Genomic DNA, 18237 nt, shown 5'->3' with positions numbered 1-18237 from the left:
TAATGGCTGTCTAGTTTCTACACTTCACAGGATCCCCAGCATGTCACTCCTCTGTCACATGCTTCATCAGATGGTTCCAGTACACTTGAGGTGACATCAGCTTCTCAAGTAAAGAGACAAAGGGAGGCATCCATGAGATAGATGCATCAGCAATGGCAACATAACACAGCAAGTATCAGGCCGGAGAGTGGTGAAGACTTCTCTCTGGGAAAGGGCAGAGCCAGGGGGAGCTTCATCAGAGGAGGCAATGCTTGAGCTGGGCTGCAAGGAGGGAAGACTATCCAGGAAGGAAGCCTGAGCCAGAGAGTGAATGTGTGTGTGCATGCAGAGGTCCACAGTCAAAGATGGAGAAGGCGCTGGAGAGGACGGGATGGCCAGTTTTTGCATCCAGCCTTCATGGCCCCTGAAGATGTCTAAGGTCACTGGACCAAAACAAATAGCCCTTCCTGTGTTTCCTTTCAACATATCAATCTCCTCCATGAAAATCCAGCCTAAGGCTGTTTTTAAAAATTAGTAATTGTTCTATACTGTACCTTTTAATAAACAGAAAACCATGACTACTGACAAATGTGATAATGGCAAATGAAAACAGAGTCTACATGGGTTTTTTTTTTGTCCCCTGATGCTTTTGATTTAAACTGAATTAACCGGCTAAGATTACAGATCAAACCTCAGCCACCCAAAAAGTATACACATATTTAAATGAACCCCTGCCTTTCTCCTAAAACATCCTAGGCCAGAGAAGACTAGGGAAAAATATACCTTATCTTCTTTTTCATTATAATCTCTCCAGGCATAACCACAAGGAGCCCACTGGACAGCACTATGGAAGATCTCCCATATGGATCTATATTGATTTAAAACACCATGATACTGTGAATTAAAAGCCCAAACCCACAGAGCTCCCAGCCAGGTAGAGGAGTGGCTGCCCACGTGCCAGGGCAGTTGGGCTTGGCTCCGCTGTCTCCTTCTTCCCACTAGGGCAAGATGGTTTTAGTTACCATGTGTGGCTTTCTCCCATAGTTTTATTGCTTTCGTACACAATACTCAGAGCTTATGGAGGCTGGACCAGTGAAGCCACACTGTAGAGCCTAGCAACTTTCACAAAGCATCCTGTGACTGACTTTCCGTCATGTTGTATCCTGTGGCCATGGTTCACCTCCACTGCCACAGAGCTGCCCACTGTAGGCGTGTATCCCACTGTCTGCATTTGTTCTATCCTCTGAAGTTCAAGTTGTTTCCACTAATGGTTCTTAGCAATTCTGAGCAACGTTGCTTTGGAAAGACGTGTATGTATCTCAGGTACACATGTATGAATTTCCCACGCTGTCCTAGTTTGAAGTGATAAACACTATGATCAAAGACAACTTGGGGACAAAAGGGTTTATTTGGCTTGCGGGTCACAGTGTATCATCAAGGGAAGCCAAGTCAGGAGCTCAAGGCAGGAACCTGGGGACAGGAACGGAACTGGAGAACACTGAGGAATGCTGGCTGGCTTGTCTGGCTTGCACAGCTACTTTTCTTATGCATCCTAGGTCTTCCTGCCTAGGGACTATGCCACCCATGCTAGGGTGGGCCCTCCTCTACTAATTAGCAATCATGAAAATGCCCCCCAGACATGTCCAAGAGCCAGTCTGATGGAGGCAATTCCTCATTTGAGGGTCCTTCTACACAGGTGTGTTAAGTTGACAAATGTCAACAATTTATACAGTGACCCTGTAGGCCTGAGATTGTGCACTCTATGTACTGAGCATCTTGCCAGCAATTACCTTACACCAAAATGGCAATTTTTAATAATATAAGATAGTTATTGCCAATACTTTTATTCATGCATATGTTTACCAATCCATGTGTATGCAGGTGTACGCATGGGAGTATACATGCATGCATACAGAGGCCAGGGAGAGTACATGGATGCATACAGAGGCCAGAAAGAGTACATGCATGCACACAGAAGTCAGGAGTGTACATGCATACATGCAAAGGCCAGAGGACCATCTCAGATGGCATTATTTCACAGGATCCATTCATTCCTTTTGTCTTTTCAAACAGAGTCTCTCATTGGGACTTAGAGATGGCCAATTAGACCAGGGGGTGGGTAGTGACATGCAGAAATCTGCCTGTGTCTGCCTCCTCAGTGCTGGAAATATATGCATACAATGCATATAATAGCTTTGTCCTTAACTTGATGACTGTGGCTGAATTTCTTATGTTCTGAAGATCAAACTGAAGGCCTCACAAGGCAAGCACTTAACTCTCCCGACCGTCTTCTCAGCCTTATCACTGGTGCTTTTAGAACCTGCCTTCTGCCTGCTCCTCACCAGTTCCCTCCAATATGATGGTATTAAGAAGGGAAGGGCTTGAGGAATTGTATTGCCTGCTGTCTGTATACCACCCATTCTGGCATTTTCTTTTTTAAAAAATAGCAGGCCAAATGTGACTAACACAGAACAGTGGCTTGTAGATACTAAGCTAGCCTGGTGTACCCAATCACAACTAAGTGAGGCCTGTGTTAGTCTCTTCTTTCTAAGGCAAGGGTAGGGATGTTAAGTCACCAAGTTAAGGACAGAACTACTATTGGTAACCATGACGGGAATCTGGTTCTAATTTCAAAGCTCATTTCTAATTCTCCTGCCATGTACATTCTACATGGTAGGAAACAGCTGTTCACCAAGGCTCACCAGTAATTTTGCTCCACCCTTTCCAATATTCATGTGGAATTAGATATACAGTCGGAGAGGCCTTTTCAAAGCCAAAAGGCGCATGCAATTAAAAAGAAAAATGGTCTTGGAATGTGTGTAGAGTAGCTGCCTGCTGGCTCATGCTTTGCTGGGTAACTTCTCAAGCGTGACACAGGTCACTGATGTCAGCTCCACCCTGTGTCAGCTCCAAGTATAGGGCTCTGGGTACAAGCTTTGCACTCAAATCCAAGCTTGTAATCTTCTGGCTTGGTTACTTTGGGCAATTTACAAGCTCACTCCAACCCACTTATCAAGGAACGACAATGTCAGCCTCGCCTATTAATGCTGATGTGGCTCTGTTTGTTACTTGAAGGAGCATATATGGGCTAAGGAGACAGTTCACCCTCATTCTCTCTCTGTCTCCACCGTCATATGTTGACAGATCAATAGTTAGAGACACTCTCAGGCTGGAGCATTGTATTTGTATATATCTATCATCTTGTATGTGTATTTCAAGGTCCCATGGGACACAAGAACAATTCTAATTCACACTCTCCTCAAGTGGCATCTTCTGCAGTAACCACTTCAGAAAACCCAGTAAATTGTAATCGATCTCATGAAAATACATATTAATGTCCTACTTGGGAATCTTAAGTTAGAATCACCTTATGTAACCAGCCAGCTTTTTAATAGATAAATAAATGTGGTATATTAGAAAGAGGAGAGTCTTTGGGCAAGGACAGACTTCACCCCAAATGATGATCAGCTGCCGAGCTGCTCTTCTGTGGAGAAAGCCAGATCCTCCATCTATAAGTACAGGGAAAGCAGAGCTTTGTCACATTGCGTGGCAAGAGCCCTTAGGTGAAGTCTGGCATGACATCATGCTCATGTTCTTGTTGGTAGTCATCAAGATGGCCAAGTGCCTAGACCACCATAGTTACATGGTCAGTAAGTGGGTGTGTGGAATGGGTGTCGGCTGGGTAGCTAATGGGTGGGAAACAAAACCTAAGAGAAAGGAGTAAAGATGGACTGAGCAGCAGGAAAGAAGTCACAGAGATACAGCGTGGCTTAGCTTACCAAAGCAGCTGAGGGTACAAGAAGGCAGCATGAAGGGGGAAAGGCAGGCGTGGTGGTTTGAATATGCTTGACCCATGGGAAGTGAGGGTGCTGCCTTGTTGAAATAGAGGTAGTGCATCACTGTGGGGGTGGGTTTTGAGGACTTCTAGTGCTCAAGCTCCGCCCCCGGGAGGAAGACACTCATCCTGGATGCCTTCAGATGTAGGATTTTTCATCGTTCTCCAGTGCCATGTCTGTCTGGACACTGCCATGCTTCCTGCCATGAGGATAATGGACTGAACCTCTGAAACTGTAAGCCAGCCCCAGTTAAATGGTGTCCTTATAAGAGTTGCCTTGGTCATGGTGTCTCTTCATAACAACGGAAACCCTCACTAAGACAGCGGGTATCAGAGGAGAAGGTAGATGTTTGGAAAAAGGAGACGGCAGGGCAGAAGGCAGTGGCAGGGGATAGGCTTTCTGACTACAGAGTGTGGATCTGTATCATAGGGAAGAGCGGATGCTGAAGGGAATAACAGGACCAGGTATGGAAGCTTCCTGCAGAGGGGTAGGGGTTTCGACTGTCGTGTTCTCTGCCTTAGCCAGGCTGGCTGGAGGACTCATCACCGATTGGCCAAGTGTGGGGCCAAGAACAGCTCCCAGCACCTCTTCTGGCTGAGTGACTGATGAAAGATACAGCATACAAAGACTATGCCCGGCCTGGGAAATATATTATTCTGTTCCATCTATCTTGTCAGATGGTTAACTGGCATTTGTCTTTCTTCCTTTCTTCTGTTCTTTCTTTCCTTCCTTCTTTCTTTTTTAATTATTTTATTTATTTACATCCCAAACGTTGCCCCCACCCAGTCTCCCCTCTCAGAGTTCCTCCCCACTCCCCCCTTCTCTTTGCCTTTGAGAGAGTGTACCTATCTATATTCCCCCACTCTGGGACATCAAGTCTCTACAGAATTAGGCACATCTTTTCCCACTGAGGCCAGACAAAGTAAGCTTTTCTCTTCACCCCTTAAAGACTATTGTCTCTACTCCCAAACCCACGGTTAGAATTTAAGATGGGATCAATGTAACAGCCAGGATCATATAAGCCTGGAAAGGAACTGAACATTTTAAAACAATGATACACAATTAAAAGATCGCCACTCCCCCAAATAAAGGGGCGGGGAGACACCGTGGCATCAATTTACATAGCAACGTACACATAGTACCATAGACAGATTTCAGCACGTTTGACGGGTATGACCCTTGAAACTCACCATGGAATTCACAAGGTCATTTGCATGAATTTCTGCTGGACTCCTCCCACACTTCTGTAGGGCTGACAGGCACAGCAAATGTTTGTAACCTTTAGATACAATCTGCCTACAAGCTCTCAAGTAAGAATTGGGATGTTAGGGCCCAGCTTTCCAAGAATGTCTACATATACAAGGCTAGTTCTATACCAGCCTTTTCATGGCTTTCGATCAAGGTAGGCCAGTGTTGTGTAGAGCCTGGCATTGATGGAGTGTCCTATAAAGTTTCTCAGTTATCAAATATGTTTTGCAGAGGTTTCAATGGAAGTGTTGGACAGGGATAGCAGAGGAAAGAGACAGTCTCTTCTCATTTCTCCCGTCACCCTGTGGCATTTGAATTATTATTGCCAGATAGCACCTTAACACAGCAAACTGACAAGAGAGGGTAAATCCACCAGAGTCTCTGTTATGCTGTTTGTGTTTTGAGCATTTTATAGCTTCCAAGTTCCTTATGTAGAGGGTTAGAAGTGTGTGTGTGTGTGTGTGTGTGTGTGTGTGTGTTCAAATTAGCAAGGCATCTGATTGCTAGTAACCCTAGATTGAGTTTTTAAGGGGACACAGGTTTGTTCCTCACATCACCAATGCCTGGCAACTCCTCTTAAGCGTCTGGCTGCTTCTCCCTCACTTCTTTCTCACAGAGCCATGGCGCTTCACCACAGCCCTTCTGGAACATTCATTTCTCCTTCACAGCACTTAGCATAGATGTAATAAAACATGTGTGTAATTAAGAGACACCTTGTGGAATATCAATAAAAGATAAAAATATCTATCTGGGTTCCCTGAGGGACAAGCCTGACTGTATAGGGGTTGATGTCAAAAATATCCCTTCTTCAGGAAAAAGACATCCGGATGGGTATGGCCTTCATGCCTCACTGGACAACGACAGGGGGACCGGAGCCACTACAAGGTCCCCTTCAAATACTGGAGGTCAGGCCTCTATCCCCGCCTTCCCAAGATTAGAATCGCCACAGCCCTTCTGTACTTAGAGAAGGGTGGAGATGTCAGGAGCAGCCCTGCTTATACACTGAAGGCCTAAAATCAGCCATAGGCCTAAAATCAGCAATAGGCCTGTCATACATGTATACTAACACCAAGTCTTGGGTCTCTGTGGATAAACATTGAAACAGATGGCTATAAGCTATTGTAAACAGGCAGCTTTTCTGGAAATTTACCAGCCTGAGTAGTCATAGACCTTGTAAATAGGTAGCCTTGGCAGACAATACCAACTTAGATAAGGACAAGTGAGTCATAGGCAGAGTCATAGTGACCTGTCCCCTGAACCTTCACCCTGCCGATACCCTGTTCTGAAAGATATCTGTACTCCCCCTGAAAACCTACGCTCCAGTGTCATCCCCTTCCCCACATCCTGCCTCTTTGTATTTATAACCCCTGTGTGAATAAGTAAAAATTACAATTTGATTAAAAAAAAAAAAGACACCTTGTGCCACACACAGGGACAGGGGTTGTCCTATCTCATTCATCAAGATCTCCACAGGTAGCCAAGACAGCCTTAACTCTGTGAAGGCTCTCGGAGTCTGACCGTGGATGAAGTGGATGCCTATGCACACATCCAACAGTCGCTCTTCTGGGATGTCCTAGAGAATGCCATGCTTCTGATCTACAGGGGTCCTTGACTTTTCCTCTGGCTCTGGAACAGCCCTCACTGGCTCCCTTAAGGACGTGGGCAGCTCCCCTTACCAGACACAGCATGCATCATCCGAATCCCATCTTCCTAGCTCATTGACCTCACGCCACACAAGAGACTCTCGTGTTTATTGCCTTCATTTTACTCCTATAAACATTCTTTCTGAACACGTCCGCTCTCCCACAACCTGCTCTGTTCCCCACACGACTGCTGGCCCTCCCGTTAGCTTCACAATGACAAATCAGTTGCCAGTGATAGCAATTCAAACTTAGCCTCAGGAGGGCTACTCGACACCAAGCAATAATAGCAGCACCAGCACGGAACGGTGGATGCTGCCTCTATCCTGAACCCTCGTCACCTTTCAGTCCTTCTGGGATGTTCATGAACACTCCTGAGCCAGTAAAAATGACCACATTGTGAACACTGATTCTTTCCTCATCATCAGAGGTGAACTTGCTCTTGGAGTTAAGCATGGGACATCAGGGAATCCTGTGTGGCTGTTGAGAACAGTCCTGTATCTCCCTCAATGAGCAATCCAGCAGCAGGCATTGGTCTATTGTCTGTCTCCTCTTTTTTTTTCTATCTAAAGTTCCGCCTTTCTTTCCAGCACTTTCCCATTCTTCACTACGTGGTCAGGAAGGTCAAGCAGTGTATGAGCAAAGAGGAGGAAGCAGGGACAGACAGTGGCAGCATCTTCCTGGGCATCAACCTTTGCAAACACACATGTTGCCCTGCTAATTAAGGTCAAAGTCTGCTGTTGTCATGGTTTTGCTTTTCAAAAAATGGGGGATTCCCTTTATGAGCAGAGCTTCTCCTTCTCTGACATGTCTGGGGAGTTCAAACCATCCAAACACCTCTCCCTGTGGAATGTCAGGTAGCCTTGGTTACATCACTGGTTCAGCTTCCTTCCTCCTGATAAGAACCCATTCACCTAGCACCTGAGATCCCTGGAATGCCTTCCCATGCTAATGAGGCACCGGTACTTTAGCCTTCAGACAATGACTTGCCAACCCTGGCTATTCCTACCCTCTAAAGCCAAAAGTATATAACACTTGAATCACTCCAGATTCTGTGGGTCTGTCTCCTCGAGGCTGGTCCAGTGTGTCATTATTACTGTTCATACTCGGGCCATCTGAAACCCTGTCTGTCTACCTTGTTCCTTTTATCCTGATGGGCTGGTGGCCAGCTACCTGGGGAGAAAGGAGACCCCCCCACACACACACGGATGATTCTGATCAGCTACAAGCATTTTGAAAATTGCAGTGTGCCCAGAAATTCTTCTATGTGTGAATTTTAATTCAATATGCTTCCAAAGAGGCAAAAGTCATTTTTTATGGCACACGGAGTTTACAATCTGTAGACTGATAGCCTTATGACTCCTAGAGAATATTTTTCTTGGGCAGAAAGAAACTTAAATGATAAGGCATTTTCTATATAACCAGAGGGAATCTTCTACAGCTTATCATGGAAAGAGTTAGTTTTTATGCTCTGTCACATGAATCTGACAGAATCAGAGGCACGCTGGCCACAGAGTAATCTATATTCAGATCAATATTTCCAACTGAAAACACTTTCCTATTTACAAGACTGTTATGACCCTGTTATCAAGTCAATGGGTAACTCTGGCTATTTCTGTAAAATTATATGGTTCAATGCACCAGAGAGAGATTTTGTATTTGACCTGTGAACAATACAAAGCTTCTCCTGAAGATTTTGAGATAAAGATATATCAGAAAACCCAGGCTAAACTCCTGAGACATGAGGGACCCTGCATTACAGTCTGGGCAACAGAACATGTGTGAGGGGTCACCAGGTGACTTGCAGACCTTGGTTTTCTCCTTCTACCACATGGGTTCTGGGGCTCAAACCCAGGTTGCCAGGCATGACAGTAAGCATCTTTATCCACTGAACTATCTCTCTAGCCCTATGGAATATTACTAGAGGGAGCTTCAGAGGATGGTTCTATGTGTAGAACCTTGCCAGTCTTTGCTGTAGTTGTTAATTCTCGAAATTTTGATTTTCAACGTTTGTGTCAGGGAGTCAGACTTCTCTTTTGATGAAGTGTCGGCTGCTCCTCAGTTTGCTTTTCATTTTGCTTTGCAGTCAGGAAGCACTGAGTCTGGTGTCTTCATTTTTCTCTTTTTGCTCCTGGAATGTATAGCCCAATGCTCGTGCCATAGTGTCCTTGCCTGCCTGGGTCACACTGTCCCTGCCTGCAGACTATGCTGGATCATTTCAGGACTTAGAAAGCAGCCAACTGATGATTAGTGATTGAATAAGCAACACACACACACACACACACACAAATGGTTAAATAAATCATCAATAAAGGGCAAGCCATTTTGCCTCACCTCCACCTCCCCGTGACTTTTTGGCTTGCTAGAATTAACTAGAATCCAGATATAAGATTAGGGGCCTCTTGCTTTCACCCTAATTATTAAGTCATAAATCCTTGTACCTTACTGTGAGTTCCTAAAGGGAAGGACTGTTCTAACTCTCCTTGCATCTAAACCATGGATACAGCAAGTGCTTGTCAAAAGAATGAGCCAGGAATGAAGTATCACTCATGAAACCCTCCCATTAGAAATCCAGTTGGAGGATACAGCCAAGCACTCAGAAGGTCGGTGCTGTTGCCGGCACAGGCATTAAGCAGGTGATACCGAGGCTGAAAGCTCAGCCACCACCAGCTTGGCCCTGTCAAGTTCAGAAACGTTGCCAGAGATGGCATGTGACCCAGTGAGAAGACCATGAAAAGGCTCAGTGTGGTGACCTGCATTCTGTAAAACAAAGGAAAAAAGAAAGACAAGAAAATAAGGGAGAGGAAGAAGAGAAGCCAGAGGATGGACGAGAGGGGAAAGAGAAAGAAGAGGAGGAAGAGGAAGAGGGGGAGAAAGAAGAGAAGACAAGGAGGAAAAGGAGAAGGAGAAGTCAGGGAGTAGGAGGGAGAAGAGGAGACGTCCCCTAGAAGAGGAGTTAGAACACTTAAGGATTCACACAATCTGAGAACTTAGGCCAGCTTCATAGCCCACACCACGCACTTGTCTGGGACCTGACCAATCTGCAGGCCTGCCCTTTTGTGGCTCAATCAGTGTGACAACAGAACAAGCGGGAAACTTGGCTTTAATTCACTTAGACATGCAGAGCCACGCCACTGAGTGCCAAGTGAAAAATTCCACATTGCAACTCTTTTATCTATAGTCAGTGTGAAATTTGCAAAGGTCTACCAGACTCAGAAAGGCAAGTCATGAATATATTTAAACCACACTTGAGATTTTTTTTTTCTAACCCATACCTTATTTTGACTGCTCATCTGCATTTCTCACTCTCCTTTTCTGTAATGTATAGCAAGAGCTCCTCCTAGTCCCAGTTGAGCGGCTGTGTGAGCAAGGCCACTGCTCATGCGCGGCCCCGCCCCACCTTAGCCTCACAAGGCAGCACCATGGAGCTTGCCTCAACCTGGCGAAAGCTATTGTCTCACGCAGCCAGGGAAAATGAACAGGTAGAGAGGCCGATGGCTGGAAATACCGTGCTCTCAGTTTTGTGGCTAGAAATGACAGGCAGTAGGCAATGTGTAAGGTCCCCAAGGGCCACAGTCGGGGGTCTACACACTTGAGTGTAGTGGGTCCTCAGGCTCATGCACACTAGTGAGGTCTGGGTGATGTTTATGGCACCCAGCCCATCTCTTGAATCAACGGTGAGAGAATGTCTACAACATGTCTTATTTTTGTTTGGTTGTTTTGTCCTTTGAGACAGGATCTCCCTAAGTAGCCCTGACTGGACTAGAATTTAAGATCTTTCTGCCTTGGCCCCTTGAGTACAGGCACCGACTGCTGGGGGAAAAATGTTCTGTCTCAGGACAAGAGAGAGGCCAAAAGGGGTCAGCAGCTATGAGTGTTTGTTACTCTCACAGAAGACACAGGTTCAGTTTCCAGCATCCACATTACACTCACAAAGGCCACGGGTTCAGTTCCCAGCATCCACTGCAGCTCACAATGATCTCCAGTTCCAGAGGATCCAGTGTCTTCTTCTGGCCTCTGTGGGCCTTGTGTGTGACACACATGCATACATGTGGTACATATGGATACACATGTCTATGGTACACAGACATACATGCTGGCAGTACACCCTACATAAAGGAAAAGTAAATCTTTAAAAACAATCATGTCTCTTTAAAATGACCCACAGAGCTCCGCAGCCCCATTCAAGCATATTTCTGAGTAGATGTGGTCAATCCTTGCGAATTATCCCCTGCGGGGCGCCGCCTCGCCGAAAAGGAGAACGCCATGCTCAGGATTCTTCTGACAGCAGTTTTATTGTTACAGCTCTTTTAGTGTTACAGCTCTCTTAGATGGTAGTGTTACAGCTCTCTTAGATGGTAGTGAGGCGAGGGACCCCAAGCCCCAAAAGCTTGTGGCTTATATAGAGCTTTAGGAGACGTGCCACACACTCATTGGCTCTTATGATGTCGCCAAATTAGCATACTGGTTTTCGCGTCTTGCACAGGCGCACATTCAAGCAAGGCTCGCAAGAAGAACCAGGAAGCAGGAAACCGGCGCCATCTTGCAATGGCGGACGTGGCTCCTAACGATCCCCTAGGTGTTTTGTGGCTGGAGCTGCCATTTGCTGCTGACTCTGGAGGAGGACAGGGGACTCACAGACCAAGACTGGCACAGTCACCAGTTGTGGAGAAGGGACTATAGAGGGATAGGTGTCACATGCCTTGCAGGCCTCTGTTTTGTTTGTTTCTTCCTTTGTTTGTTTATTTGTTTTTATTGGTTTATAAAAAGCACAGTCCCTCTCCTTGCTAAAGAGCTGGAAAGGCTCCTGGGCTCCTGTGGACCCTGAACTATGGGGAAGGGCAGGGGATGTCCCCTGTGCAGACTGAGGAGGTGGTGCCCTTGCTGAGCCCTCATTAGAAGTCTCAGTAACTTCTAGGCTTGTCCCAGAGTCCTCCGGGAGAGGACTCAGCAAGGAGTGAGGATGCTCCCTCGTTCAATGGCTATTCCTTAGTAGCCTGGGGTAGTCTGGCCTCCCTGTTGGTGGCAAAGGATGTGGGATAAAGAAAACCAGGCATGTCTGGGCATGGCATGACTTTTAACTCCAGCTCTTGAGAGGTCAGATCTTCATGAGTTCAAGTCCTGCCTAGTCCATGTAGTGAGTTCCAGGTTAGTTAGTGAAAGAAGAGTCAGAGAGATGGTAGGCATAGTAATCCTTAGATAATAACCTGGGTGACAAGAAATATTAATGGGAAAGTCCATGAAGAGGTCACACAGTGTTAAGACCTGAAGGGAAGGCATGTTAGCTCAGAGAGGGAACAGGCTGTACGCAGAGGGAAAGAAATGGCTCTTAAGATCTCCTAATTACCAGAAATACTCAAAAATAAATAAAGTTTTCATAAATATGTTCCCTGCTTTTCCCTTCTTTCAACAGCTGAAATATCCCACTTCATCTAACTTTGCATCTGCTAAAGCAATCACCTTGTCTACACATCTGTCCATGAACTTATCCTACTCCATTGTCCTGGGGTCCACATAAGCCTGGAACCCACATATTTATTCCGAGACTCCCAGTGTGTGTGTGTGTGTGTGTGTGTGTGTGTGTGTATGGAGCCTAGAGGTCAACACCAGCTATCTTTCTTCAGGATGCAATCCACCTTCTATTTGAGATGGTATCTCTCCTTGGCCCTGAACTCACACATTAGGGTAGACTGGCTGGCCACCAAAACTGCCCCCCTTGTCCTCCTTGGTGCTGGGATTTCAAGCATGCATCACCATGCCTAGTTTTTGTTTGTTTGTTTGTTTGTTTGTTTGTTTTTTGGTTGTTGCTGTTTGTCTTTTTTTTTTTTAGATAGTTTCCAGGGATCAAACGCAGGTTGTCATGCATATATGGCAAACAACTCACCATCTGAGCTACCTCCCTACCTCATTCCTGTCTACTTTAAATAGTAAATATACTTTCACACAATCTGAGATCACTATTATTGCTTTACTTATTCATAACTTTCTGGTGAACAAAGCTGTAGTCTTTTTTTCCTTACAACTGGAGTGGATCACCCTTTCTTATGGTCAAAACCCATTTCCACTTGCTTTTCTAAGGACTTCCCTGTACACATCCCTGCCTCTCTTTCTATTAGAAGTAATTTACAAAAGTTGAGCCCAGAAGAATGCAAATTCTTGGGCCCCATGCCAAAGCTACTAAAGCATGGATTCTGGCGCCAGGGCCTAGTGGTTGCATCTTTCTAAGCATGGTGACAGCTATGGTGCAGAGAAGTTTGAGAAGTCTTGCTCTATAGGGTTGATGCAACAGCCATAAGCTGGGAGCAGGACAGTTGACTCAGGCATTAAAGAGTACCAGCTGCTCTTCCCGAAGACTCAGGTTCAATTCTGAGCACCCCTGTGGTGGCTCACAGCCATTGTATAACTACAACAGCCACCATAGGCTTGTCTATGTTCTATTGCCTTCTAGTTCAAGTAAGGCTAAGCTTTGAAGACAGTGGGAGGAATGATTTGAATTCCATACAGTGTGCATCTTTTCACTGATTCATCCGATCATTTACTAACAGATGTTAAGTACCTGCAATGAACCAGTCACGGTGCCATACTACACATTGTAATTAACACATACCTTATGTTCACCCAAAAAATACAACTTAAATGTTATATATTGTATATATATTGCTATATATTGTAATGCTATATATTGTAATGCTAAATATTGGTCCCCAATGCCTGGTTACACCCAAGGATTAAAGCATCTGCATGCAGACCCAGCAACTGGGTCTATGACAACCATGTGACCTTGCCCAGCATATAGCTGGGCAGAATTAAGATAGGGGGGGCTTAGGGTTCTTGGGCTTGGAGTTGGAGGAGACCCATGAGGACAGGGAGCAGGAGGAGAGAAGGAAGACAGATGCTTTGGGTTAGGTGAGTCATATAAGCACAGCCATGAAGGTTGGCCAACTGGAGTCAAGAGCTGCTCAGACAGAACATGGCAGTTTAGAATTTAGGGTTATTAATGGGGAAATAGATGCTATTAGCATAGAGGGTAGATATCTGTCCAGCTCTAGTGCTGATTAAGGCTTATTATAATAATGAAAGCTGTGTGTCTTTTATCCAAGAACTGGACAATCAAAGGCAGGATAGAAGCCTCCAATTGAGATTAAATAATTTCTACAACACTTAAATCTCATCAAAGGGAACCAGGAGGCGCTGCTGTAGCACAGAGCGCATGGCTTCATCTAGGAACACTCAGGGAGATACAAATTAAAACGACTTTGACATAACACTTGACTCCCATCCAGTGGACCAAATGTTTAAAAGGGGTTGGACTTTGAGAAAGCTGAGCAAACAGTGACATATAATGGGAGATGATGCCAAAGTCTAAACACAAAGTTCACATATACATGACACAAACCGAATGCATGTAGCCCTGAGGTAATTTTTCACAATAGATTTTAGTGACCTCTTAGGTGAGGGCAGGTGTGTGCCACGATATTCACGTTCAAATAACTTCAGCTTTTGCGGTGTTTTGAACTTTCAGTATTCAGATAAAGAGATACACAGTGTCATAGTTTGCTTTTTATTGCTGTGATAAAACATCATGACAAAAGGAACTCGGGAGGGAGGGCTTTCTTTCATCTTACAGCTTGTAAGCTTCTCATCATGAAGAGGGGTCAGGACAGGGACTCAAGGCAGCAGCGTGGAGGCAGAAACTGAAGCAGAGGCCACAGAGGATGCTGAGTCCCAGCTCAGTCCCTGTTGGCACAGCCATATCCACTGGAAGGGGCGAGAGTCAGAAAGCCAGCACAACTGCCAGGCACAGTTCCAGAAAAGCTGAGCCGAATGCTGCGACTGCTGTCTTTCTGTCTCTCACTTTTGGGCTTTGGTCCCTGTGTGCCGCGTTCCTGGGGACTTTCTGCATTATGATTCATTTTATGTCTTTGCTGAGAAAATTATGTCTGAGTCTTTTAAAGAAAATCCTAAACTTAACTTTATCTGGCCACTGTTTGGAAGTCTTCCTTAATGCCCTGGAGATCATTAAGCACCGGTAAGCACAGAGCTAGATGAGGCCATTCCTCCAGGAACCTGCTTGGGGTCTCTGTCCTTGAGCAAACTCAAGCAGTGCAATTGATGCAGCGTAAACAGACAAGTGCCAAACCCTGACTAGCCAGGAGAAAAGGTTACAGATTCAAGGCCTCCCTATAAATATGCTTAGAGCTTTCTGCAAATATAATTTAATGATGGGGGTCATATAGGGTACACCTCTGGATAGAGATTGAGATAGATTAACTAATAAAACTTTCCCCTTTTTATTGTGTAGAAGATGGAACACATAGTAAAAGAAGTTAGGTATAAGTATTTGCTATTCATAAAAAGACCGGCTGAGATATTTTTCTGTTTGTCTGGATTGCTTTCAAACTGCAAACACTGCCAGCCTAAAAGCAGGCTGTCATATAATAATAAATATTTTGCTTTGGAGGAGACATTCTTTAGAGTCTTTAAATTGAAGTTATAGGGCTGATGATAAAAATACAATCTGTCCTGCTTGTATTTTCTAATTGTGACTGAACTTGTAATCCCGGACATGTAATGAAAAATTAAATATATGATCTGTGCTTCTTGGGTAATTACTAGTCTGTCTTTGTTTTGAGAAACTTTTATAAACAAAGAAGCACCTGGTTGCTACTCAGTCAGAGCTTCGAGATTCCCCTGACTGCCATCACCTGACTGACTCCTCCCTCCCCTGACTGACTCCTCCCTCCCCTGGCTGACTCCTCCCTCCCCTGGTTGACTCCTCCCTCCCCTGGCTGGCTCCTCCCTCCCCTGACTGACTCCTCCCTCCCCTGGCTGACTCTTCCCTCCCCTGGCTGACTCCTCCCTCCCCTGGCTGACTCCTCCCTCCCCTGGCTGATTCCTCCCTCCCCTGGCTGACTCCTCCCTCCCCTGGCTGACTCCTTATGTCCTCTGTGGGCGCTCTGTCAGCTACGACCTTCCACTGGGGAAGCCCCTCCCCTGCACCCCGTGACTTGTTCTGGCTGCTTTCTTACACAACTCAGGACCACAGGCCCAGGACCTCATTTCCCAAAATGGGCCCGATCCTCTCACGTCAATCATCAATCAGGAGATTGTCCCAAGACTTCCCTACGGGGGATCTGGTGAGGGCATTTTCTCAATTGTCATTCTTCTTCACGGATGACTCTAGCTTGTGACATATTGACAACAACAACAGCGAACACCAACTAGGTCACTCAGCTTGTAACACCACCCTCTTAAAGAACTATGTACATACAGTGATAGATACGTGGCTATAATGACGAGGGAAAATATGAAGGAAAAAATACTGATCTGAATGAGCCTTCTACAGTGGATCTAGGTTCAGCATCTACTCCATCTTTCACAGTGCAGACAACAGAAAACTAAGAACCATATCCACAGACCCTGCTGGAGGTGAACGAGTTCCTTGTGTGGGATGTGGGAGAGAAAGCAAGATGACGCCAAACTTGGGCTACCTGGGCATTGTCTGCACACGAATCTCTGCACACGTGTGGGCATGGAGAGCTGTTGTGTATGCGAGCATGGGTTGTCAGAGCTGCTTAAGTGGAGTTAATTGTAGGTACAACAGTGGCTCTGGAGCCATTGCTGGGGTATTAAGTTCTGAGTTCTGAGGCCCAGGATGAGCTTGCCCCAAAGCCCTTCAAAGGATTCTGAGCAAAGGCCAAATGCCAGTCTTCTTAAAATGATAGCTTGGTTCTTGCTTTCTGAATCAAAAGGCTGTCATTCAAAGGGTTTCCAGACAGGTGGAGGAGGGGTATTTGTGGCCATTTAAACACATAAATATGTTGAAGCATCGTGAAAACAGTTATATTAGTATTGACTTTAAATGCCATTTAAAACTTGTCTCTCATCCTCTCTAAGTACACGGGGACTTTCAAAGACTTCATTTTTTATGCACAAAGGCTGCTCCACTGTGGGGCTCCTGGAAGGCAGAAGGTCTTACCAGCAGGCGTGGAGGTGGATTTTGGTGCTGGAAGTAAACTCCTGCGAGGTGTTGTTGCATTGGAGGAAGACGCAGGGACCGCCCGGCCAGCTCCCTTGGGCGTGTCCTTAGAAGGCAGAGCCTGCTTCGGAGGCGGCTGCTCTTCATTCCCAAAGGTTGAGCCTGTGGGAGGCAGACAGAGTGTTAATTACAATGTCATGAAAAATGGATGGGCCCTCTTGCCATTCAGGGTTCCCAGCCAATCCTAAGGCTGCCGTCTGTGTTAGAACATGCCTTTCAATGTGTGACTCTGAAAGGCAGTCACCTGGAAATAGATGTGGAAAGACCTTCTCTAGTCAAGGACCTAACGAGTCTGTCATTTAGACCCTTTACAAGGAGGCGAGTGACACAACCTGTACTCACATGTGAGTGCACACATTTGCTTACATGTATGTATAACTGTATGCTGTTTTAAGGATCAGTTGGGTAGCTGATGGGGTTGGGGGGGAACCAATGTTCTTTTTGTGGGTAACTGGGGAGAATTGAGAATAAAAACACAGTCATCCATTGTGGGGCATGTAGACCGTGCCACCAGAGGAACTGGCATGGACCTGGCGAGGTGGAACATGTTCAAACCCTGGAAATCCTAAAACTTAAGACTTAAATCTCACCCTGAGACCTCCAGGAGTGGTACTCCTTCCCTGTTTCCACATCTGCTGTAGAGCACATAACCCAGAGACCCCCAATCAGGAGGTCACCCAGAGACCCCCAGTCAGGAGGTCACAGGTAGCCCGTCACTTAGCCTGTAGCCTGGCATCGGAATTCTTCCCCATACAAAGAGAGCATCACCAGCATATTAGCCTCAGCCAATAGAATGGCTTCACCTACAAATCCCATCCCACTCCCCAGTGTTCATATACCCCCCATGCACATGGAATAAAGAACACACAAGGACCATCTGCGACCGGCTGTTTTTACTGAGCGGTAACACTTGGGGAAGGCTCTCTCCCCGGAAACACTCACTGCAGGACCTTTGGACCCATCTGCCTGGTCAGGCTCCTGCTGCTTGCAGAGGCTCACATCAGAGCGCAGCCCCCAACACTGGCGCCGACCACGCACACTGCTTTACTCCTTTTCAGAGAGCTGTAACACTATTCTGGCATTCCCGGATGGTCAGAGTTTTGTGGACCCTTCCTCCCAGAGTCCGTTTCACCCCTCTTGGCCTAGTGATCCGTAGCATATGACTTCCTAAGAAGCAGAACTTGGACCCCGTCCATTCCTGACTTTGTTCCGTCCTCTCCAAGCCACTGTAACGACAGTATCCTGACACCCAAGAGGAGAAGGGGAACCCAGAACCACAGTCCATGGTTTCCAGAAGCCTTGTGGATATAAAACCAGGACCACAGATGAGATCAAGTTCCTTATGTACATGTGTGGTGTTTACATAGACCCCACAGAAGCTCCAAGTACTTTCAGGTTGTCCAGAATTTTGGTAACACCTACATACTAATATTATAATGCAAATGCTATGAAGAGAGTTATAGCAATTGAGAATGACGGGGGGGGGGGGGACTGG

General features: G+C 45.9%; 1 protein-coding gene across 4 annotated transcripts in view; it reads right to left on the bottom strand.

Moving 5' to 3' along the window:
- The window catches only part of Mtus2 (microtubule associated scaffold protein 2), a 353199-nt gene that overhangs the window by 86997 nt on the left and 247965 nt on the right, over window positions 1-18237 (bottom strand). For all 4 annotated transcript variants that reach the window (XM_028779761.1, XM_028779762.1, XM_028779763.1 and 1 more), the window contains one exon: window positions 16683-16844. In XM_028779761.1, coding sequence (XP_028635594.1) covers window positions 16683-16844 — 162 coding nt within the window. The remainder of the gene's footprint in view (window positions 1-16682; window positions 16845-18237) is intronic.

This window comes from Grammomys surdaster, unplaced genomic scaffold, assembly GCF_004785775.1.
Source record: "Grammomys surdaster isolate TR1022 unplaced genomic scaffold, NIH_TR_1.0 362, whole genome shotgun sequence".
NCBI lineage: Eukaryota > Metazoa > Chordata > Mammalia > Rodentia > Muridae > Grammomys > Grammomys surdaster.
This window is presented reverse-complemented; position numbering and strand designations above follow the sequence as displayed.